The 25,968-nt window shown below is 47.3% G+C and overlaps 1 protein-coding gene across 1 annotated transcript in view; it reads right to left on the reverse strand.

The window, feature by feature from the left end:
• Positions 1-76: 76 nt before the first annotated feature.
• The window catches only part of nrbp2b (nuclear receptor binding protein 2b), a 36,948-nt gene continuing 11,056 nt past the window's right edge, over positions 77-25,968 (reverse strand). The window contains exons 2-18 of the mRNA XM_080020643.1: positions 8,791-8,913; positions 7,898-7,999; positions 7,019-7,108; positions 5,846-5,886; positions 5,660-5,754; positions 5,366-5,389; positions 5,091-5,177; positions 4,210-4,265; positions 3,900-3,995; positions 2,912-3,044; positions 2,420-2,522; positions 2,035-2,085; positions 1,712-1,847; positions 1,057-1,110; positions 831-894; positions 639-694; positions 77-215 (exon numbers count right to left, since the gene is read on the reverse strand). Coding sequence (XP_079876769.1) covers positions 129-215; positions 639-694; positions 831-894; positions 1,057-1,110; positions 1,712-1,847; positions 2,035-2,085; positions 2,420-2,522; positions 2,912-3,044; positions 3,900-3,995; positions 4,210-4,265; positions 5,091-5,177; positions 5,366-5,389; positions 5,660-5,754; positions 5,846-5,886; positions 7,019-7,108; positions 7,898-7,999; positions 8,791-8,913 — 1,398 coding nt within the window. The 3' untranslated portion in view covers positions 77-128. The remainder of the gene's footprint in view (positions 216-638; positions 695-830; positions 895-1,056; positions 1,111-1,711; positions 1,848-2,034; positions 2,086-2,419; positions 2,523-2,911; positions 3,045-3,899; positions 3,996-4,209; positions 4,266-5,090; positions 5,178-5,365; positions 5,390-5,659; positions 5,755-5,845; positions 5,887-7,018; positions 7,109-7,897; positions 8,000-8,790; positions 8,914-25,968) is intronic.

A 25,968-nucleotide genomic window follows, 5' to 3' on the forward strand; every position in this document is an offset into this window, starting at 1 on the left:
GGGCGGCAGGGATCCCGGCGGTGTGTTCCTCTCCGTCTCCTGGGGAGCGGTCAAAGCCCCCCCCCCCCCCCCCCTCCCTCGGTGTGCGGTGGCCCCTCCCGGGCGGGGTGGCGGGCGGCGGCCCCTCCTCACTGCGTGGTCCCGGAGGCGAGCGCCCTGACCCTGTGTCTGCTGATGGCCACCTCCAGGAAGCCCGCCAGCTTCTCACAGTCGTCCTGTGGAAACACAGGGTTCGGGGGCGTGAAGCTCGGGCTTTGAAGGGCTCGACCGTCTGTGATGCGACGGCAGGCTGCTGCCACGCCCAACGCTTTGGGCAAAACTAACAGTCAAACAAAGGAATCAGCCCTCTAAATCAGGGGTCTCATATTACCAAAATGTTCTATTTTCAATTTGTATTGATTTTATTAACCAACTGCCTGTCTACGGTACCCACCCGACCCTTAATGCTTTCAGAATACAACAGAATATAATAAGGACGTTTTTTATGATGCTATGATGATGTTGATGTATGATGTTCTATATTTGAACAGACGTATTATTAGGAAGTTGACTAATGTCCAGCGTCCAAAAAAAAAAAGTTATAACTTGTTAATAAATGTCACTTATTCCTAATCTGCCGAGAGTGAAGCTGCTCTCACCTCGTTGATGAAGGCGTAGTGAACCAGCTCGTTGGCCAGGTCTTTGGAGCTGTCGGCTGAAAGTTTGAAACCAAGGCAGCACCATAATATGATACAACAACATGATAATACGCTGATACAGAGTGTTGTTATTATTATTATTATTATTATTATTATTATTATTGTTATTATTGGTGTGTGGAGTCGACTGACTGGGAAGGATGTCACAGCTGAGTTGGCGATGCAGTTTGTCGTCCATCTTCAGGAACAGAGAGAGCTGAACGTGGGGGGAACACCACATTCAATCACCACAGTATTCATGCTGAAACGTGTCAGTTCAGATGAAGAAACAGAAACCTCTGCCCTGCCGCTCCTCAACCGGCACCGGGCCCCTGACCCTAGGACTGCATCCAGTGGGCGAATGAGCGCGGGGACTCACGTGGGTTCTGGTCCCGTCCTCGTTGGACTCCATGTTGCAGTGCATCTGAACCACCTGCACGGTGAACACAACACACGCTTCATTCCTCCTCCACTGAGGCTGTTCCCCCTTCAACTACAACCATTACACCGTCATTACACCGTTAATTACATCGTGGAACAGGCAGGAAAAAAGAGGAAAATACCAAATACTTTTTTGGAATAAACTGGCAATTTCCCAGTAATATAGCAGTCGGAAATTATACTGATGACATTATGTTTTTATTCTATTTTAGAATGTACTGTATGTTAAGTTTAATGTCTGATTCTATCTCAAATATTAAGCTTTTGGTAAAGTTATCAAATGCTGCTCGTGTATTACATGTTATTTAAACACAATACAGATTAATTTAATATATTATTTAAGCAGCAGTATAATATGGGGATAGTTGATATTCGTACGCAGGATATTCATATCTTCTGATTTTTCAAGGGCAAAAAACATTAAAATGATTGAATTTGGAGTTTATCGATCGAGAAAAACCTTTAAAAACAAGACTAAAAATTTAAAACATTTGAATCATGAGAGGAAATCAGGATATACACATTAAATACCGTAGAAACACTGACACTGAACCATGAGGACAAAAATATGAGACACACACACACACACACACCTTCCTGGTCTCCGTCTCCTGGGGCTCCGGCGTCGGGGTCTTCACCGCCTCCACGTGCTCCTGGGACAGGGACAGCGCCCGGGGGACCGGGTGCGGCCGGGACGAGGCGAAGTTCATCAGGGGGTAGATCCCGTTCCTGGAGGAGGAAGAGGCGGAGTCCGGGGTCAGCGGCCAACACACACACACACACACACACACACACACACACACACACACACACACACACACACACACACACACACACACACACACACACACACACACACACACACACACACACACAACAATCCACCGTGGGGGACCAGGGCCACGCCCTCACTCACTTGACGTCTTCTAGGAACTTGTCCAGCTCCAAAGGCGACACGTGGGAGTATCTGCAGAGAGGAGAGATCTGCGTCAGTCTGTCAGCGACGCGGTGAACAACATCCCAACAGGTGCAAAAACAAACCCCACCGGTGGAATCTGAGCCGTTTACATTTCAAAATCACCTCAAATAAATAAGCGACTAGGCTGTCTTTAATACTATTGATTGTGTATTGGATATAGCACACATTAAGCACAAATATGATTTTGATATTAGGCTATTCACTTCAAAGTTTCTTTTGTTATTTCTTTCTATGAATACAAAAACTTCATATATAGGTTATTTTTATTTTTTGATATTTATAAAGAATATATCTATAAATAGATATACATATAGAATTTTACTTGAGCTGAACTCCCAGTCTGTCGTTGTGTTTAATCTCCGCCATGACGGCGTTGGGGTCGAACGATTTGGTTTTCTCCTCCACACAGTTCTCTGGAAGCAGATCTGGAGAGAGAGAGAAAGTCACTTTGTTATAGAAAAACAGAATAAGAACCATTTCAGCCACAGTTGTATAGACATATTTATTTTTTACATTAAATATTATATTAAAAACTACATGAAAGTAGATCAGATAAATGCAGTCGAATAAAAATATATTTTCTACGAATTATTGCGGAGTGAAATAATAATAATAATAATAATAATAATAATAATAATAAATTTCTTCTTTCTTCTTCTTCTTAAATTATTATTATTATTATTATTATTATTATTATTATGGAGTAAAGGAGTGAAAGCCCTAAAATGAACCTTAATGTTTTACTTTAGTACAGTACTGGAGTAAAGTACTTAAGAGTTACTTTCCGGCCCTGGTGGTGGGGTGTGGCCCTTACACTGGTTGCTGATGAGGCAGTGTGCGGCGAGCAGCTTGAGGGAGTGAACCTCGAAGAGCACGCGGTGGAACAGGAGGTCGTGCGCCGTCGGGCGGAGCTTGGCTTCGTGACGCAAGCACGACTGCGTGAACTCCTGCAGGATCCAATCACATCGCGCCAAATTATACAGACGACAATTACAACGATTCACACACGACACTGGAGCAGCGGTATTCAAACTGCAGGGGGCGGGGTTCGAGGAAAAAAAGGAAATAAACTCTGCTTTTAATATACGTATATTTTAATCAATCATTTGACAATTTGATGAAATATGTCTATTGAAGGGGAATCGTTTATATCATTTTAAAAACATTCAGGGAAGGTGCACCGGGGATATTGTTAGAAGGGGGGGGACGGGGGAGGAGGGGTGCTATTGTCATTAGTTCCTTGAAAATAATACAATTTATTGATATTCTAATTCATTTTCATTCTTTTTTTTTTGTCCAATATTCTTTTTTTTTCACGAGTCGTGCACGTTTCTGTGCCGTCAGCCTGTGAACAGGTGATAATGGTTCCCTATGAACTACGTCAGTTTGCATTTTTTTATTTGCGCTGTTTGGGAGTCCCTGAACTCATGGGCAGGGGGGGCGCGGCAAAAAGAGCTTCACCCGAGAAAAAGACGTTTGTGACGGTCGACAAACTGTCAGTTCATAACGAACTACACCACAAGGGGTTCAGCCTTTTAATGCGGCGACATTCCCTGACTTTCCATGATCAAATTCCAAAACTCTTTGCCCGATGAATACGTTTTCGGCAACATCCAGTACATCTGATAAATAACTCCAACTGCGTACAAATAGAAATAAAAATAACAATATCTTTCTAAATTCTATAGATTTGTCAGCCTTCGAACAGACACGGGTGTATATAATATTTATATTTTTAATATAAAATGTAGAGGGGAATTTTCTGGCTCCGCAGACATGACGTCGTCCATGTTGAAACGCACCTTCATGAGGGGGTCTTCCAGGGACTGGCCCGCGTTGGTTATGGCCTCTTTGGACACGACGGCGTCCCCGTTGGCCTGGATCTCCAGCACCGCCATCTGGAGGCACAAACACTGAGGTGAGGGGGCAACTGCACGCACGCACGCACACACACACACACACACACACACACACACACACACACACACACACACACACACACACACACACACACACACACACACACACACACACACAGTCACACACAGTCACACACACACGGTCACCCCGTCATCTAGGTGCCACATTTCCTGCAGAATGGAGACCTCTCACCTCCAGGGCACAGATCCCAAAGGAGAAGATGTCGATGGTGTAGTCGTCCTCACCAGCTGGGGGCGGCGCAGCACGGGGCCGAGGGAGAGGAAGGTTAACGATTTATTTATTTATTTATTTTTTAGCGCTTCGCGGGACAACGTTGTGACACCGAGCGGCGGTCGCAAATAACAATGAGGTTTGTCATTTCAAGCACAGAGGGGAAATAAAATAGAAAAAAAAGAGGAAATAAAATAGAAGGAAAATGAAAGTTGAGAAAGTAAAATAGGGAAGAGAAACAAAAGAAAGGGAGAAAGAGATAGAAGAGCGGAGCTGACTGTGTCTGTCAATGAGCTGGATATTGAAAAGATAGTTTAAGGCTTTGCTGCTTTTTATGTTCAAGGGAAATAGAGGATATGGAATGTTCCTTATCTATATGGAATTTTGCCAAAATCAAAATGAGATTCATAATATTTCATCTTGGGGTCATATTCATAGCGGCGAAAGATAAAATCCTTGAAGGAAAGGGAACACACACACACACACACACGCACGCACACACGCACACACACACACCTTCTCATCTACTGCATAAGTCACAGAATGTCACAACCAAGACTTAAATAAATAAATGAATGAATGAATGAATAACTCTTTACATGTAGTTGCCGGGAAACAGGATTCTGTTTTCTGTTAGTGTAACCTGGAATAACCATCCTCAATACAATTTACACTATTTATATATATATATATATATATATATATATATATATATATATATATATATATTTATACTTGTTTTTTTATGTTTTCTACATTATGATAAGTTTTATTACTATGATTATTGCAATGATGATGACTCTTATTATCGTCATCATCATCATCATCGTTCTCACACTTACATCCATATTCCGGAGGGAAGAAGTGAGTGTTCCTCTGTTCGTCCCGAGGAGCTCTTCCTTTTCCTTGGACGCCGGCATCAGGAAACACTGGGAGAAACCGTGGGAAGATCCAACATTAAATGTTTCACTGAACACACAAGGAACATAACATCAACAGGCAACAGTTAATAAGCCTGCTGATAGGAAAGTCTCCTTCTTAAAACGCACTTTTTAAAGTGAATTACGCCTAAGAAGTCACCGTTGTGAACAAAAAGATGAAATAGCAGAATTCTTACCATTGACAAACAGTCTGTGCCACACTGTGGAGGGATATAAGGAAAATGTAAATATCAATGACACTAGTATCAGGGAAAATATGTCTCAACAATAGCATTTCCAAAGCATTTTCCGAACCAAATAAGATAAATATTCCAAATAAAATTTCAATACACGTTGATTGTGATCGGATGTTGTACACTAGCGGGCCGTGCCAAAACCCAACGGCCGGTTCTGACCCTCTGCAACCCTGCAGGACGCCGCCAACACAGCGCGGAGCAGTAATGATAGTGAGCGGCCTACGGGGGGCAGACCTGAGCCGATCTTGATGAGGCCGTTGTGCTGGATGAAGATGGTGTCGCAGGTGAGGTTCCCGTGGATGATGGGCGGGTCGCAGGAGTGGAGGTAACTGCCAGGAAATAGACAAAGCACTGAGCTCCGATGCGTCGGCGTGAGAGCCCACGTGCCGCAGAGTTCAATCGGAAGGAAATGTCTTTTACCTGAGTGCAGACAGAATCTGGGTGCACCATCTCTTCCATGCCTGCAAGTTGGTTCAACAGACAGCTTCAGTCCCGCGCTCAGGAATTTGGACGAAAGAATTTCTACCTCAAGGCATTTCTACCCTACGGCCACGCGAGCGGAGGAGGATGGAGAGAGGGCGAGAGAGAGAGAGAGAGAGAGGGCGACCACATCGGAGTGTAAACCGGGCTCAAACCCACGGCAGCACCTCCCACAATGGCCCTCTCTATCCCAGATATCCCTGCTGTAAACACAGGTTAGAGTGGAGTAGATCAGGGGCGTCCTGGGATGGAACGCAGCTCCACCACTTCTTTCATTCCGTTAAAAAAGTGTTATCGTGCTTGAATAAAGCCGGAGGCCCAAGGACGCGTGCCACAAATGATCTTTGTTTTGGCCGGTGGGAAGAATAATGAGTGAAATAACAAACGGGGCAAACATCCACAGCCCTTCAGGGCAGCGGTCTCTGACTCAAACCACCTGGGGGCCACCGGCCAGGATGTCTTCTTCGAGGGGGCCCGTGTTGAAGGGAAAACCCGCCCATTCCTTGTTTTCATATTTCCTCCCGCACATGAGCGAATTGCCTCCTAATCCTGTTAGAAATATCTCTCTTAGGATCCATTTAATTCTGTTTTATATTTCGAAAACAGTACGTACGTTTGTGTGGATTAAATAAGTATCGTGATCTGAAAAAATGATTCATGGGCCAGATTTATCAGTACATAACCACCGTGTGGCGGGGCCACATTTAATTGTCTGGCAGGCCGAATGTGGCCCCCGGGCCTGCTGTTTGGGACCCCTGCATTAAGGCGTGTGGCTAAATCCGTGTTAAGGCATCTGTTGCGAAAAGGAAACAGCTCCACCTTAATAAAAATACAATTAAATAAAATATAACACAATAAATAAGTGACTTCTGTGCAGAACAGACGTGACTGGGGCCAGGAGCTTTGCCCAGGAAGAGAGTGATTCTACTCTAAAGTGATTCTACTCTAAAGTGATTCTACTCTAAAGTGATTCTACTCTAAAGTGATTCTACTTCCTTTTTTTCCGCCATTTTTTTTTTTTTTTTAGGCAGTTTTTTTTTTTTTGTGTGTGTGTGTCACTGGGGAACGGGAAGTCAAGGCTTCAGTGGTGTTGTGGGAAAGAGCCGTACTGACCTTGACGTTCATGGTCTTGTGATTCTTCTTGGTCTTCTTCAGGAATTGCTTGAGGCTCCCGGACGACATGTACTCTGTGATGAAGATCACCTGTTGGTCCCAGAGGAGGAGACGGCACTGACACCTGCACGTTGCCAAATATCTAACTCACGTCTACACCCCTTCCCCCGGAAACGAATAACTAATAAGGGCCATGGCCAATGTCCATAATAACTGACACCAATTTATATGCCTTTAGCAATAATTTCTCCTCTGCATAGAAACACAGTTTTATATTCTGTGTGTGTGTGTATATATATATGTATATATATATATATATATATATATATATATATATATATATATATATATATATATATATATATATATTTGGCTATTTTATCTTTATTTTATCATCAAAATTATTGTTGTTTTTTTTTTTTGACTGTTGGGATTTTTTAAACGCTAATTATCTGTGAATAATCCTCACCATGACATACTCCTTCTATATATGTACACGTATATGAAAATGTACTAGTTTTGTATCTCTGGTAACATTGGCGCCCCCTGTGGACTACGGCGGTAGTGCGTCCAGCTCCACCGCCTCTTGTCTCTGGTGCAGCGGTGGAGTATTATGAGACATGAGTACTGAAGAGGAGAGAGGTGGAGCACAGGTTCTGAAAAACAGCTGTTTGTACAACGTGTAACAATCAGGTAGTACATACACAATATGCTAAATTAATATGGTGATATGTTTTTGGGGTGGGGATGAACTTTTGGTACCAAAGTCGCTTATAAATGGATGATAAACGTGTAACCGGGTCAAGGGACAAAAAACAAGAACGAGAATAAAGGACTACAGTCCCAGAGATAGTGATATAAAACAACACAAACTCTCACCCGAGCTTGGCTCTCCCTCATGTCCAGCCAGTATTTGTGGAATTTGACGATGTTGGGGTGCTCCACCTGCATCAGGCTCTCAAACATCTCCTTGATCTTCTCCTGGAACAGGCGTTCACAAAACATTCACAAAAATGTATTTAAGCGGCAGGAAATTGACTGTTTGGGCGTTCAGTTTCGTGTTTTTTTTTCTCCGGCTATCCAGGGGTGGAACTCTAATTCCAGGGGTGGAACTCTCAGGGTTGGGAGCGTTTAATTGCTTCCTGGTATGTTGAACCAGACTTTTTGTTTGTTGCTTAAAACAGCCCAGACGTCGAGCTGAGGAGTGAAATCAGCTGGAAACATTTGACAATTTGCACAATGGAGCAAATTAAGTATTTTCTCAATAAAAGAATAGGTGTAATGTCCCTTTAAGGATTGCACCAACAGGGGTCTTGTTGTGCTGGAGGTCGTGGCTACTTGTCAAAACAGTAAAGTTTTATGGAACAATGGAAATATGGCTTTAAAACAAAGCTAAATTAAGACACTTTTCGACGTATCCCCAACATTTTATATCATCTGTAGGAACAAGAAACTCCTTTCTCGAGATCTGTTCTGCTATTCACCGTCATAAGAAAAGAACCATGACAGGTTCTATCTGTGGCTTTATGTCTTAGGACTCTTTGAAACCCAGTATTACAGGTAAGCAATCGTGTATTTATAGCAGAGTTGAAAATCCTCCTAGCCATATAAGTTCGTGGAAATACATGATGAAAACCATATTGTGCATCGTGTGGCATATCGTCCCACACAGCATCAAACTTCATCGTGCAGCAGTCTTCACCTGCATTCACCCCGTTCAATTTAATGAAAATAAACGCATGGAAGGCGGCCCTGGAGGCGGACGCTCGTACCTCCCGGGCTTTGAAGACCTTCTTGTCGGAGAACAGAACCTCGTTCCACACGACCTCCACCCCTTCCTCCGTGTCCATGGCCAGGGAGGCGCTCTCCACCCCGGGGACATTCCCCTGGCTCACCTGCAGGGGGAGACACAGAGGCAAGGCTCTCTCATCTGGGACTCGTTTATCGCACTGATTTTTAAACAAACACAACATACACAAGTCTCACAATGGACGTAAGTTACATACCATGCTCTATATACACAATGCCCATTTGGATCCCGAACACGTGATACAATGTGTTTCTCTGGGTGTTGCGGGTGACTAGATTGTTTTTTTGACCCATGAATCGGAATATATGATTGTTCTGTTATGAAAAACACAGTCGTGCTGCTCATAATATTACCAGTTCTTTACAAATGCGATGAAATCCGCGTTACAGGGAGTAGGCGTGGCTCTGCGCCTACTCTCGCACCACCGACTGGTTGGTATCAGCACAAAGATGACCCACGCAGACTAGTACTTTAAGTGGATCTTCACGGGCACAAATTTGAAATAAGTAAATTTTTCAAATTAAGGAAGGCGGTGTGAGCCACGCCCCCTTCTCAGCCCCTGCGGTGGAAAACTCTGGGTTCAGAAAGTAAGAAAAATCCTGTTTCCATTGTTTTTGCTGCAGCCCTGCACTGATCAGGCTTCACTCGTCAGTTGGAGCCAATCCACATGGTTGACGCAAAATCCTGGAGGGGAATTTTACTTTCTGAACCTGGATTCCTCATCCCCACTCCTCACCCACTTATTTTTCCTGAATTGTGCAGTGGGTGGAGTGAGGTGCCGACCAGGGGATCGAAAGGACTCGGAACTCTCTCCCTGATCCACATGAAAACTGATTAGTGGCGGTGGAATACCAGCAACCAGAGCAGTTAGACCAGTTGGAAAGGGGTGTCGCTCGGGGGCGGCTCAGTGGCGAGCGCTGTTGCCCCGCAGCAACCAAGCCATGAGTGAAAACCCGACAGCTGCAGGGTCGTCTACAGGGATGTGAGCGAGTGCGGAGCTTGCACGATCTCCGCGTTTTCCCTGCAGGTTCTCCGGTTTCCTCCCACTCCTGAGAGTCACCCGCGTCAGGTAAGCGCTCCTGCCTTTGCCCTTCACCGAGGACCTGGATCACCGCCCGCTGCAAACTGCTGCCGACTATTTAGGATGCGTTATATGCGTGCGGTTCCACGGTACAGTCAAGTTCACTTGAGGGAAATGTGGTGTTGGCATCCACCGGGTGGAGCGCAGACAGTGTTCAGTCTGTACTGAAGGGTTCTGTCTGGGGCGAGCCTGCAAAGCGCATCAGACAATAGACGTTTTCTTTTGAGCTTTTCGGCTTAGTTTGCAAGTAACCTGCCGAGGCGGTTATCTGGAAGGGGAGGCGTAAGCTGGTTCAGGACGCGGCTTTCAATAAGTGATCGTGAGATGACCGGGGATCGACTGTGTCTGTTTGAGTTCGATCCACCTTGAAAGCACTAAAACAGGCTCTGAACGCAGCTTTCTAACTCTAACGGAGCGGATGCATATTCCTGTGAACTGCTGCCGCGCTAAGAACATAACTGTGGTGGCAGCAGCGCTCCGTCCTCCAAGGGACAACAAGGCCGTGAATCACATCTACATCCGTCTACATCCGCATCTATCTACATCTACATCTACATCTGTCTATGTCTACATCTGTCTACATCCGCATCTATCTACATCTACATCTGTCTACGTCTACATCTGTCTACATCTGCGCTTAAACCCCGTCACCCCTGAGCGACCACCCCCACCCCATGCAGTTCACACTCGTAAGGAAATGGAAAGGATAAACACTGAGATTATCATGAATGTTGCGACAAAATCAGCCATCTGCAGCGTCGCCATGGAAAGGGTCCAGGGAGGGGATGAGCAACAGTGCGAGGAGAAAAGAGATGGATTAAACAGAGAGAGAGAGAGAGAGAGCGAGATAGAATGAGAGAGGGGGGGAGGAGAGAGAGAGGCTGAGAGGGATGGAGTGATGAGAGAGCGCAAGAGAGATGGAGGGAGAGGAAGTGAGAGTGATGGAGAGGGAGGGGGGAGAGAGAGAGAGACAGACAGAGACAGAGAGGGAGAGGCACAGAGACAGACAGACAGACAGACAGACAGACAGACACAAAGAGAGTGATTTTAAAAACCTCCATTTAACTCATGTAATATTTACTGTAATTCCCAAGGTACAAGCACAAAAAAATATAAATAAACAATAATAAAGTAAAAAAAATGAAAAGTGAAAAAACATACAAGAATATATATATATATATATATATATATATATATATATATATATATATATATATATATATATATACATATAGAGCGAGAGAGAGGGAGACAGAGACAGAGAGAAAGAGGCAGAGAGAGAGAGAGAGAGAGAGAGACAGTGAGAGAGGGGTGAGGGCCAGGTCACGGTGATGTGGAGTGCTGTAGACAGTGTTTGGGTGCCTGTGATGACACAGAGCTCCTCGGCCCCCCCCCCCCCCCCCCTCCCGGAGTGGTGGAGGAGGGAGGGATGAATTTATATATTCATATTATATTGTTTGTTATTATTAAGGAATATTGTCTGGATGTTAACTGCTGGGACATTGCAAATTCCCTCTGGGGATGAAGAAAGTATCTATGCATCCATCTATCTAAGCCAGTGGGAGATGAAGGACCTTCCATACATATTGAGATCTGATGAACTGATATTCTATTTAATTTGTATTTCATTAGTTGTCTAAATTAAACACAGCTGTCATTACATTTTGTGCCTCATGGGAATGAATTGAATATTGACCTCTAACGGTGGAAACACTTATGCAGCGGTTTCAGGTAGAAAAGCCCGAAACACGTCTGAAAGTCTCCGTGCTGCCGTGGTGTCCGCGAGAAAACCCACGAAAATCTGCACAAATGACGTCGCATGTTAGAACCCTTCAAACTCAGAGTTCCTTCACGACACTCGTGCGATACAAGGAACGTGGGCGTGACGCCCCGGAAGAGGGGCCGAACCCGAACCCTGCTCCACGACGCTCACATTCCCGACCTTGTACGCGGCGGCTACACGCCGGCGCTCGATAAACCCGTTCCACGACAAATCATCCGTCGCGTCCCACGTCTTCCTTGGGTTCCACTCGCCACACGCTGCACGGGTTTGCACTCCATGAAAACAAAGTTGTACATCTACATTCATTAAAGAGGCACGCCCGCACCTCCGAAGTATCTCCAGGCATGGATGGCCAGTTTACCACATTCAACCCCGACTCAACCCCTTAGCGGTTGAATCTGCATCAATTCAATTCTTGACACGAAATAGTTGCAAAACAGCTGATTGGGAGTTACTCTGACCTGTGGGGGCGGGGCCTAATAAATCCAACCGACCAATCGGGGCTTTTGCTTTGACTCCAGATCTCAGATTCCGCACAAACGTTAATGAACCATCAGTTGTTGAGTTAAAGCCGTCGTGAGGGAAGATCTTCAATGACTACTTCTCAAAATTGATTGCTCGGGAGTTATTGGTGCTCTTCACATCCAAACACAAACCACTGCTGTAGTTGACATCAGTGTCCATATCGTCTTCATCGCGGGCGCAGCCATGAACAAAAACAGGGTACAGTCACTCTAGGGTAGTAACAGAGTGACTGATGAGTCCCCCCCGTCATGCAAGCTGCTTTTTTTTAGTTTCCTTCAAGCAGCGGAGTCACCTATAGGAAGCGCCGGACACACACCACTTCTCCGGTGGGATCTCCATGCACGCTCCTTTCTGCTTCCCTCTGCGCAGTTTAATATATGCAAGCGCTGAAAACAAGTAGAATACTTTTATTTGTTTTATTTCAATTGGGCTGAAAACCGGGACAATTTGGTCATGAAGGTTGGAAACCGGAACATTTTAGTGTTTTACTGACATCGGGACACACAGCTCCAACCGGGACACCTGGTCACCGTATATCAGTATTATGTTGAAGCTGGAAATATGGTGACAACAGCGGGTACGAAACGAAGACACAAGAACAGCGATACATATCAGATCTCCATACATGGTAAATTTATTTCCGTCACCCGTCAGTGCGACCGCAGGAAGCCACTATAAATATGGCTGGTATCCCTCCACAAATCCATCCAACATCTCGACAGTGATCAAACATGTGGGCAAAGAGAGAAAGAAATGCTTTTCAACCGCCATGGTATGCATGTTGCTCAACCTCCGGGGCGAGCTGGAACACTCTCTCTCTCTCTCTCTCTCTCTCTCTCTCTCTCTCTCTCTCTCTCTCTCAGCAGGGTGACGGAGGCCCTGTTCAGACCAGAGGTAAGCTAGAAAAGGAGAGAGAGAGAGAGAGAGAGAGAGAGAGAGCGAGAGAGAGAGAGAGAGAGAGATAGAGAGATGACATATAATCTCTTTACTCAACTCCACACCCACTCAGCCAGAGATGATAATCTGATTATGGCTCTTCCCAGACTGGGACTGGGTGCTCTGACATACTGACACACCGCCGGCTATGGGCTGCTTTTGGGAATTTAGGAACCTTCTCAGCTTCTCATGAGGCCTCAGGGGCTCGTTCCCTGTTTATTTTCCCTGGATGTTGGGAAACAGCTGGCTGCCTGTCCCACACACAAGCGCCCAGAGGGCTTCGCTGGGTTCCTGCTTCCCGACCCGTCACAGCGCAGGAGTGGTAAACAACATGCCGGATCCCGGGCTCCGATTGGCTGCAGGAGGGAGGTGGTGTTAGGGTGGAGAGCGGACTTGGGGATCCAGTGCTCACGCTGAAACAACACCGCCCTATGTTCTCGAGTGTGAGGGCCGGCTTAATCACTAGCTCCTGGAGGTAAAACCTGATCTAAAAAGGGTCCTGGACAAATGTACGTCCTTGCATTGGCCCACACACTTTTCCACTGAGATGATGGATCACCTGTTTGGTTTGAGGTTCTCCAAACTACTATTCCTTGGAAAGCACCAGTGTTCAGCGCAGAATTTATAGCCTCCAAGAATATCCATAGCCCGGTTGCATTTTTTTTGGCTTAAATGATAAATTATTTCACGAGAGGAAACAAATCCTGCATTATGACAATCCGATGCTGAAAAACAGCAAAGTGTTGCTGCAAGTTGCATGGAAACACAGTCCAACACTTCTGCACTGAATGTACTTTCTATAAGAGCCAATGCTCGGGAGTAATCAGTGATTAACTACATACAATCCAACACTATGATTTCACACCGGTGATTGTTTATCATCAACAGACGGTAAAAGGAAGGGGAATGGATAGCAGGCTGGGAGTCAAAGCTTGACTCGGACTTTACAGCACCACCATAGATGGAGGGAAGGCATTAGGTTGACGGAGAAGATTCCCGACGGCCACAATAAATTACATCTTGTCTTATTTTTCCAACATGAAAAGTCAGCGAGGTGCCACTCCGACTATGCCACGCCCGGGTGCGAGCTGATGCAAATGGTGGCTCAAAGACGACTGGCTGCGATCCAGGCTCCACATCACACCTGGGCCCGACCCGATGCTTTTCATGAAGTGATTATCATCGGAAATGACCCATCAGGACCCTCTCGACCAAAACGACGACATACAGGACTGTATGCGACATGAAGCCTTTAAAATCTCCCCCCGTGTGTGATGTAAAGTGCCCGCTGCTCCACCCAGAGGCTTCACTGTGGAATCCTGGTGGGAACCTGTTTCCACCTGGCGTCCGGCCAAAGTATTATCAATATGAGGAAAGAAGTGGAGATGAATAAGACTGAAAGCACTTAGACGGCGCAGGAGAAGCAGAGGACAGGCAACACAACAGCACTGAGAGGCATCGAAAGCATTACTGAATGGCTTCCTTTGTCTCACTTACAGTGTGTGTGTGTGTGTGTGTGTGTGTGTGTGTGTGTGTGTGCGCGCGTGCGCGCACGCCGTTGGTGGTGGCGGCAGCAGTGGGGTCTGTGGTCTGACAAGGCTTTTGTCTCTCCTCCGTCAGAAGCTCGGCTCCATCACGCCTCCACCTACACCTCCCTCGTCGCGCCCACACCGCATGGCATTAATATTAAATAAGTCTGCCTGGAAGAGTGGAGATGCACAGACAGAGGAACTGCACCACGCCGCACTAAATCTATCCTGCTTAGCTTCATGCAAATGAGCCGAGCCCCTCCGCACGTTTGTCTTCTCCACCCGCGAAGAAGCTGCATCAAAGCTGAGCCGGATCAAAGACTGGCGCTGCAGAAAGTCGAGGGAAGCGGCGGATAGCTCGACAACGGGGAGGCAGACATCGGCCGATGCAGACGCCACCAGCGGCCCTTCGACATCGCGGTTATCGGCGAGAGGTTATCTCCGTCGATAACCTCCCATCGGCAGCTCATAGAAACAAGCTGACGCAACCCGGTGGGAGAGCGGGTTCTAAACATGCCAAGCGATACCACATCCATGTCCGCAAGTGGAACCGTCACAGAGATTTCATCACGTCCATCCGAGGACACATTCTTGTGTTGCCCGACGGAAAGCATCTAGCCGTCGCTCAGCGCCATTTGTTGACAGAAAAAACAATCAGAAAGAAGCAGTTAAAAGTGCCGACTCCAGGGTGGCTGATAGATGGACTAGACCTCTGTTGTAGGCTGCTGGCAGCTTTGGAGTTTATCAAATTGACACAATGATAACTCACACGTATCGCTGTGTTTGTGCTGAAAAAGATGGTTCCATTGCATGAGGGGTAAGACAAAGGCAAAAGTGAAGGTTCAGCAAAACAGCAGAAAAATAAGACCTTTGACGCCAGAGAATTAACATCCAAGAGGCAGCCAGCTGAGTCATGCTCTCCGTCTGGTAGCTGCCACTTTGCACACGGTGCCTAAAGCCCCTCCACCATCTGCTGACCTTCACTGGCCAAATGAGCGACTCTGAATTCAGACAGCGTGGGGTCTGGCTCCCTGGGGGGGGGGGATCCGCATCCCGGACCGGGCGGGGCCAGTCGATGCAAAGCACCGTCAACGTGTGACCAGAGACACGGTTGTAGCCGCTAAATCAAACGCGTTATGGAAATAAACAAAGGAGGCTTCTACCGCAGGGCTTTGGTTTTCCAGAGCGCGCCTTGAAAGGGAGCAGCCGGGCCACTCAAGGTGCCGGCGACCTCCACCCTGCACCCTATGATTAGATATGGAGGAAGATGAGCCCTCGTCAAGTTGCGCTTATTAATTTCCTCCTGGGTTGGGTTAAAGCTTCGCCCTCCGGGAGGAATGCGAGGGGAGGCGGGGGGGGGCGGGCAAGGCGGGGCGGGGAGCTCCGGGAGTCGCTGGGAGAGTGGAGAGGTACGGTATAACTCCTAAATCCACGCTCTTACATTGGTCCACGCACTGTTCTCCAAAAACTGCTCCTCGGAAAGCAGCATCTGCACCATCTGTGATGTGCTTGTGTTCCTCATCTGAATGAGGCTGGACAGCGGCTTCACGCTGCGGGACACACAGTTCAACACCGTTCCACCGATTGTGCTGCACTTCCTATGAGAGCCGGGGTCCGGGGGCGATCCCAGAAGAATTACCCACAATGCAACACGGTGAGATAATTTCTACTAATGAGTAGTAGTAGGTTGGGAGTTGACACGGGGTTGGGGGTCGGGGGTCAGGGGTCAGGGGTCAGGGTGGGATTCACGGTAGCTCAGGAGGTAGAGCTGGTCGTCTAGTAATCTAAAGGTTGCTGGTTGCTGGTTGGATCCCAGGCTCCTCCTGCTAGCATGCTGTAGTGTCCTTGAGCAAGACACTTAACCCCTCATTGCTCCTGATGGCTGCGTCCGTCGGTGTTTGAATAATTGTAAGTCGCTTTGGATAAAAGCGTCTGCTAAATGACGAAATGTAATGAAATGTAAAATGTAATTCAGCAGGAAGAACTTTGGCAAAACAAGGCTCGTTGGGGTCGACCTGATTGAGGAGGGGGAAAAAAAACTGCGTCCCTGAACAGAGCGGAAGCAAACCAGACAAGGATGAAAGGATGAACTGCTTCGCCTTGCAAAAAACAAAACAGAACACGCGGCGAATTTAGGAATTTGAGATTTTGTTCTCAACAGATCAAGTTCAGAACCCGTTTTTTGTCCCCCCACCTGAACATTTCCAGTCAAAACAAGCTCCACGACGCTGAAAACAGCTTCGGGACACTGTCCCGCAAACCCCTGCCAAAGAAGGCAGAAGGACGGAGAAAGAGACGGAGGACAGGACGGAGGACGGGACGGAGAAAGGGACGGAGGACAGGACGGAGGACGGGACGGAGAAAGGGACGGAGGACGGATGTTTCTTTGCCGTCCATCGTGCAGCAGATCAAGTCGAGCTGCTGTCGGCGTCTGACCAAAAACGTGGCTAAGTGTCCAGTTCATGCGCCTAAATCTCCCAAAAACAAAGTGGGCCTTGAGCGTCGAACACAAAGCCCTCCCACAGATTAGAAACTGTTCTGCAGATTCCACATCCTTGTCTTTCGGGGGAGGGGGGGGGGAGCTGTAATCTTCATTCTTTTGTCTTTTGTCTTTGTTCACACTGTTCCGTCCCGGCTCCAGGGCCGCGTGATAACACCCTCCACGTCGTCTCCCCTCCCTCCGTCGCTGTGTTGTCAGCTGGGGAGACGCACCGCGGGGGGGCGGGGGGGGCGCAGCCAGACGTGCGACAGGCTGCGACGTGACGAGCATCAGGAGTGGAGAGAAGTTACATAACACCGACCCCCCCCCCCCAGAATCGACTCTTTAACCTCACCTCTGCCCCCGGGGATGTGTGGGTGCGTATTGCGTCACGTGCATGTGCACCGTGCGCACTGTGCATGTGTGTGTGTGTGTGTGTGTGTGTACGTGTCTACATGCACGACCGGTCGACACCCACTGTGCACTTCAAACGTGGGATGAGTGGAGGGAACGTTGTGACCGAGTCATGAGGAGTCAGAGCGTCAGGAGTCCCGCTCCACATGACGATGCACGGACGGAGGAGGGAACGGACGGAGGAGTGAGTCTGAGGAACCAGAGCTGGGTGGCGGCCGGGTGGGACAACAGCGCACGATTGTGAATGTACTGGGCCCCGGCCCCCAGGCAAGCGTGGACATTTTGAATGAAGTGAGCTCACGCTGCGCCCTACACACAGAGGTGGAGAGTGAGAGATGTTTACTCAGGTGCTGCACTCCAGGAAAGTTCAGGTACAGCGTGTGTCACTCCACCCTTTCACAGAGGCGATAGGGCCCGTGTTCGGCAAAGTAACGTTTCACTCCGGGATTTTGAGTCAACCATCCGGATAAAAACAAAAACATGGCAGCACTTGGACTTTCTGGACCTGGGATTCTACACCTTTTTCAACAGTAGTTTACATGGACAAAATAATAACTGTGATGCAATGAATGAAACAAAAACTAAAATAAACAGATCAATTCAGACAATAATAATAATAATAATAATGATGATGATAATAATAATGATATTGACCACTGATTCAGGCGGCAAAAAACGCACTGATAGAGCGCGAAGGATCGAACCGACACAAATCAGAAGGGAAGCAGTAAAATAAAAGCATGAACAAGTCAAAAGCACGCGACACGGAGCCTGAGTGTCAGAGGAACTTTCCGTTTGTCAAAAAGCTGCGTTTGTCTTTTCACGCATTCCAGGCCCCAGTGACTTCAGCTGCAGATTTCTGCAAAAAGACACAAAGTGGTGGAAGGTCCGCGCCCGCCCTGCGTTCAGCGAAACCTTACGGAGGTACCTGTACACGACTGGAGAAAAGCACTTCAATGGGACCTTCTACTTTTACTCACAAGCAAACACTCAACGTTTTCCCTCCTTTTTTTTGGACCATTCACTACAAAGAGTTTTCTTGTTTTTTTTTTCTTGTTTTTTTTTTTTTTCATGAAGCGAGTATATCAATAAGAAAACACTCTGAGGTACTTTTACTTTGAGCGCGTGCACACGCGCACACACCCACAGCCACAGCCACACACACACACACACACACACACACACACACACACACACACACACACACACACACACACAGTAGTAAGTCTCCCCCGTGACACGGCGGTGGCACAATCTGACTTCCATGTGCAAACATTCCTTCCTCTCAATCTCCCGGCTTGACTTTAAACCGGAACGATAAGACTCTCTCAGACTGTAACCTTGTGTGTGTGTTGGGGGGGGGGGGGTTTGTTTAACTGTACTTGTGAGGACCGCTCTCCAAATGGGTTATCTTTTGTAGTAGAAGTGCACCAGAAACATGGGTCCTCACTAACCAGGTGTATTTACTCTGTCCTAGCTTTGATACCAGTACAAGAGTGTGTGTGTGTGTGTGTGTGTGTGTGTGTGTGTGTGTGTGTGTGTGTGTGTGTGTGTGTGTGTGTGTCTCTGTCAAAACAGCCGTGCAGCAGTTTGTGGCCAGTTCTCATCCCTGTTTATTTTCTCTTCTCTCTGAGGGCGTGAGATTTGCATCTCTCAGTCTCTCCCGTCGCGGTCGGATGTAAACAAGCACTTTGGGAAGGGAGCTGGCGGCGGCGCCGGGCCCTGTGGGGGAGAGCCACCGCCGCCCGCCGTCTGCACCTTTACGGTTGTTGCATTGGGTTTGGTAAAGATTGGGCGCCACACCGCGCTGCTCCTCCTCGGTGACGTTGAGCCACAAAGAAAAGTAAATCTGCACAAGTTGTAAAGGAGTCAACGAGTCATGGAAATGATTCCTTGGTTTAAAAAAAGGGTTTTTTCCTAAAGCAGTATGGAAAACTGAACAGGGACGGAGACGGACAGAGACAGACAGAGACAGACGGACAGACGGACAGACAGAGAGATAGAGACAGACGGACAGAGAGAGAGAGATGGACAGAGACAGACAGAGACAGACGGACAGACAGAGAGATAGAGATGGACAGAGACAGACAGAGACAGACGGACAGACAGAGAGATAGAGACAGACGGACAGAGAGAGAGAGATGGACAGAGACAGACAGAGACAGAGACAAAGACATACAGAGACAGACGGACAGAGACAGACAGAGACATACAGAGACAGACGGAAAGAGACGGAGAGAAAGACGGAAAGAGACAGACAGAGACAGATAGAGACGGCTTGTTTTTGTGGCGCGACAGACAGAGACAGAGACAGACAGAAACAGACGGAAAGAGACAGACAGAGACAGAGACAGACAGAGACAGACGGACAGAGACAGACAGAGACAGACAGACCGGTTCACATAATTGTTTGAAATAAAACATCTTACTGCCTTGCTTGAAAAATAAATCCGTCTTTAAACCAAAAGATAATTTCCATGACTCATTTGACCCTTTTCACCTGCATGGACAGGTGGAGACAGGTACAAGCAGGTGTTGCTTTCATTTGAAACGTCAGGCTCTGGGTGTTCCAACCTGTATCTATGAGCATCGAGAACACCGTATCTCACATGTTTGACCTTGCGGGAGGCTGTAGGTGCCACTATCCGGTGTCTTATCACCACAGCCCCCCTCAGATATTCAGTCGGCAGCTGCATTTTTCTGCACGTATCTTATCATGGTTTTTAATGGTTATTTGTGCTGATTAAGTCCCGTTGCATAAGACAGAGAGAGGTGGAAAGGTGTGACCTTGGAGGCAGAGGTGGAAGATCTGGGTTCCGAAAGTAAAATTCCATCACAGGGTTTTGCATCAACCGTGTGGATTTGGGCACCAACCCAGAGGTCCAAGCAGAGATGGAGATCCATCCGTGCATCCGCTCAACAAAATAAAAGCCCTCCATTCAACATTCACCTTGCATCCGCTCAACAAAATAAAAGCCCTTCATTCAACATTCTCCATGTATTTGTTCAACAAAGTAAAAGCCCTCAATTTAACATTCTCCATACATCCGTTCCACAAAATAAAAGCTCTCCATTCAACATTCTCCATGCATCCATTCCACAAAATAAAAGCCCCCCACTCAACATTCTCATTGCATCCATTCCACAAAATAAAAGCCCCCAATTCAACATTCTCTGTGCATACATTAAACTAAATAAAAGCCCCCCACTCAACATTCTCCATGCATCCATTCCACAAAATAAAAGCCCCCCACTCAACATTCTCCATGCATCCATTCCACAAAATAAAAGCCCCCAATTCAACATTCTCTGTGCATCCGTGCAGGGCTGGAGCCAAAACCTGGCAGGATCTCCACCTTCTGGACCTGGATTTTTTCCCACCTCCAGGAAAAATATCAATTGTAGTGTCGTATTATTGCTTGTACTCAGAGAAACGTCCCGGCACCAAAACCCCGAGTTCCTGTTTCATGTCATATTTCTGGATCTCGGGGACAGTTTGATGTTTTAACTGAGTTTGTTCAAACAGAGCAGCGAATGAATGAATGACCCAAAATAATCAAGACTCACATTTTGTAGTATCAGTATCAGTCCATCAGAGTGAGCGTTCAGTACTTGGTCGATGAAAAGAAGGTTACGTCCCTAATTCCAGTATTCTGTCCCTTAATTCACTAAATTCTTTTTTTAAATCTGCCAGAAAACTGGGAATTTGAACTAATTCCAGAGAACTTGATTAAATAATTTCCAAGACTCCTCTGATCATCCTGGATCACGTGGAGGGATGTTCAGTACACAACTACAATACTCCAATACAATACTAGTACAAGTGCTGTTTACATGTGGGAACCAATACAACATGTTGATACTGATACTAGTTCCCAAACTGTGCTTTTTCGATACCAATTTCCTTTTTTTTTTTATGAGGCAAACTTTAAGATACAGGTCATTTATACTGGTTAAAAAACATCTTTAATATCCGACTCTAGTATATGAAGAACAAAAAGAACATCTTAACAAAAATAAGATGACATGACTCATTCTCTCTTACAGTAAAACGCAGAAGAGATAAACCCCAAATTTTCACCATAGCACGACACACGGCGGCATTGACACAATTCGGTCGACGCCGAAAAAGTTGAACATTTCCGAACATTAATATAGTGGAACACTTCAATGCTACTTTCTAACACCATCAAATCCTCCTTAAGGGGAGAACATGGTGCCATGCAGAGCAGTGAACAAGTGGCCGTTAGCCTGATGAACTAATTTTAGCCTTCCCCTTGAGCGCATGAATAATAGATGATCAGAGATTTCGAGCAGAAGACGAATGAGAATTATTAGTCGTGTTTCCATTGGAGAGAAGAACCGGACCAGACTACCACCTTCCTGGATTCAGCCCTGCAGGTTTGTCCCCTCCGCCAAAAGGTGCGAATCATAAGCCATCATTTAGTCCAAGTATAAATATAAAGAACAATATTACATTCACAACATTCTCTGTGCATCTATTCCACAAAATAAAAGCCCTCCATTCAACATTCTCCATGTCTCTGTTCAACAAAATAAAAGCCCTCCATTCAACATTCTCCATGTCTCTGTTCAACAAAATAAAAGCCCTCCATTCAACATTCTCCATGTCTCTGTTCAACAAAATAAAAGCCCTTCATTCAACATTCTCCGTTCTTCCGCTCAACCAAATAAAAGCCCTCCATTGTCCCGTAGTGTTTAACTTTTTAGTAAAGAAGGAATACCTCAAAACTACTTAAGTACAGTGCTTTAATAAAAATTATTTTACAATTTTATTTCCCATATCTGTAAAACATTGGAGGTTTGGTAATCTGAGTGAGGTGAGTAGGGCACCACGTTTTAACGGATTAGATTTGAGGTGCTACCTTTGTTGTTTTACATCGAAAATCTGCAATAAAATGCACACTTTGGTCAAGTGGCAGAATCACACGTGTCCTGTCAGAGTGCTGTACGTGAGGATGTCAAACTTGAGGCTTCGTAACAGAAGATCTGCACAAGAAACAGAAACTTCTACCACAGAACATTTCACGAATATTTCTGGGTTTAGTTGCATGTGTGAAAGGGCTAATGGTTTCTGTCTCCCACTCGTGGTTTTACTGGGGGCGCACACACACACACACACACACACACACACACACACACACACACACACACACACACACACACACACACACACACACACACACACACACACACACACACACACACACACACACACTATGCCAATCACAACAGAAATCCTCACACAGATGACAGGGAATAGGGTCCGGGTCCAGGCCCAGGTCCAGGCCCAGGTCCAGGCCCGGTTCTAGGCCCAGGTCGGGGTCCGGATCCAGGTCAAAGTCCAGGTCCCGGCCTCTATTTTTGGTTATAATCGGCTCTGTGGGGAATTTTACAAGCTGCTGTAAAGCTGGAACCCCCTTCAGCAATAAAGAAGTGGCACCAGACAGAAGTGGAGCAGAGTGGGGAAGGTTTACACAAAAGAGATGGAGTGTTCTGCAGCAGGTCAGGTTTTTTTCCTTTCGGGGGCGAACAACAACAATTCACTTTCCCGGAATAGCGGCGGGCGCTCAAATTGGATGTGCCCCCCCCCCGGAGCACAACGCGGGGGGGGCGTTAATAAAAAAATAAAATAAAAAAGCGGTTTGCCTCCAGGTGAACGCGGGGAGCCCGTCGCACTCCTTTGAATAGCGGCTGCAAATGACTTGTTTTTGTGGCGCGGCTCAGCAGAGCCCTCCCAATTATTCAAGTTTTCCGTCGAGAGAGGTCATTTCTTCTCCCGCCGGTTTACACACCCTGGCCACACAGACTAATTGTCTCGCTGCCACTGGAACGCCACAGCGGAGCGTCGCGGGGGCCCCAGCGTCGCAGCCCACCCAACGGGGCGGCGCCGGGTGGAGCTCGGAAGGACTTGGCGAACCCTCCGACGGAGGGAGGGCGCGTTTGAGCGCTTGACAGGGAAGCCGAATGTTCTCGGGGCTCCGAAAAAGTTGGAAGATCTCACTCACATGAGCTCATACCGACGCTGAGCTTCCCAAGAGCGCCACAGAAAACTGATCTAAATACAACAAGGGAAACAAGGTACAACATGGAACGAGGAGTCGGAGCGCTCCACGTTCCGACTCGTACAAGGCGAGGTCAGATCAGATGGAGGAAGCAAACTGGGAGGAGAGGGAACGAGGGAGCGAGCTGACGGAGGGAAGCAGTTTTCTAGGCGGGGTTGCGCACATCCATCCCATGGTTGGCCCTCCACAGGCGGGGGGGAGCGATCCTGGGAGGAATGCGCGCGTCGGAATGTGATTAGATCTGACTCCATCGTTTTTTAGTTGTTTTTTTTGTGATACAGAACCGCTGTGAGATTAAAGTGGAAATCCGCCAGATCATCTGCGTTGGGGGATTACGCTGCAAAACACCCAGAATCCCATTCAGAACTGCCATGTTATTTTTCTTGGTCACTTGTGGCGGTGGTGGTGGTGAGTATTTTTTGGAAATCGACAGTTTACCGACCACAACGAGTCACGTGCAGCAAATCCACCGCAGCTGCCTTTCACTTCTTGCCCGTGTGGCGGACCCCGCCATCAAAAATGGAAATAGAATATAGAGAAGAACATTCATAATGCATGTGCATTAAATGGCTCTTTCTTGAGAAGTCCCAGCTAAATAAAGTCATCAAATATGACTTAAAAAATATATATATCCCACACTTGTGCCGGGGCGGGCTTGGTATACAACACAGGGTATTTGTATTCAATTCACTTTTGTTTTAAACAAAACACCCTCGCAGATTACCACTTTAACTATTGAGCTTAAGATATCATCACATGTGGTCTAAATTACTGCTGACGAGACAATATGATCCAAAAATGTGTGGGGATGTCTGTATGACTGAAGTGGATCCCTGCGGTGTGTGGGGGCAGTTCATTCAGCCATCCTGTCTATCTCTAATTCATCAGGTTCCTTCCTGAGTGATGGGCATTGTTGACGCGCCGGGCCAATGCAACCCTGGCTCTTCCGTGGAAATCGAACCCGTTTCGGCGCCTGCGACACTAAACCGGCCGGTGCACGGCAGCAACCAGGGAAGAACATTTGAGTTACGCCGAATGCACCGATCCCCAAGCGCCCCGAAGAGGGTCTGTGCCGGACGGCGGCAGCGGTGAGATGTCGGCTGGCGAAGCGGAGGTTCTGTAATCTGAGTAAGGTCCTATTTGCTGAGTGGCAGGCCCATGGCCACGCCTCCTACGTCATCTTTACCTCTCAAACGTCTGCCCGATTCGTTTTGGGGGAAATACCTCCAGGAGCCCGGGTACAGTCTGGAACTCGCTCGCATACCTCGAGGATTTCTCCGCAATTGAAACGCCTCCTGGTTTTACGCCGTCGCAGGGTCCGATCGTCACCCGCGCGGCGGAGAGGACGGGTCAAGTTTCCGTCCCAGAGCCCGGAGCACGACGGGAGCCCGGGGGGGTTTGACGCCTTGCTCAAAGGCCGATCGGCAGACAATTCCTTGCTTCTCCACAGGGAGTGGTCTTTAAATGGCATTGGAATTCAGATCCTTACCCAAACTCTGAACTACGGCGATTCCAACTCATTCCAATAATCTGAAAGCTTGGAATAGAACTGAAAAAAAAAAAACGATGCGGAAAAAAGTGTGTCGTCCTTCTTCAGATCCTAAATTAGGAAGGTACTTTATCACTGCATGATAACACAAGAAAAGAAGAAGTGCAACCAACAGTATAATGTGTTGGTTCACACAGGGCGTTTTTTTTGCAATTACAAACAACTTCTTACCTCCATGTAAACCTGTGTGTGTGTGTGTGTGTGTGTGTGTGTGTGTGTGTGTGTCTGTGTGTGTGTGTGTGTGTGTTTCCTGGAAAGCCGAGGTGTTACGCCATACGCTTCCCTCAGCTGGGATCGGCCTGGACCACACGCGCCGAGCGCCACAACGCCCGGGAGTAACCTTCGGAGCGACCGCCCGCCAGGACTCTCACGAACACATTAAACAACTGAGCCCAGTTGAGTCCGATCAGGCCGACGCAGAGATTAGACACCAGCGTGCGTGCGTCGTCCAGTGCGCCGCGTTCGTGCAGAGCGCCGCACTGGAGCTTCAGCGCGGCGGGGACAATATTTGGTTGGAGTCCAAAAATGTAAGAAAGAAGATCACGATGTTTGTTCTGCCGGTGATTTGTCTCTATTTTGAGGACGACTCTTGCTGCTTTCACAGGTGATTCACGCGCAGGAAATATTGGAGAGACGGTCAGAACAGGCGTCGATCGGGAGCTGGAGGAGTCTGGAGGACGCAGCTCTCCTTGAAGACGACATTTAACTTTATCTCATATCACAACGTTGACATCGTCCTGATGCATTGAAGGCGCCGT

The sequence above is a fragment of the Zeus faber genome (genome assembly GCF_960531495.2).
Source record: "Zeus faber genome assembly, chromosome: 19".
In the NCBI taxonomy this organism is placed as follows: domain Eukaryota; kingdom Metazoa; phylum Chordata; class Actinopteri; order Zeiformes; family Zeidae; genus Zeus; species Zeus faber.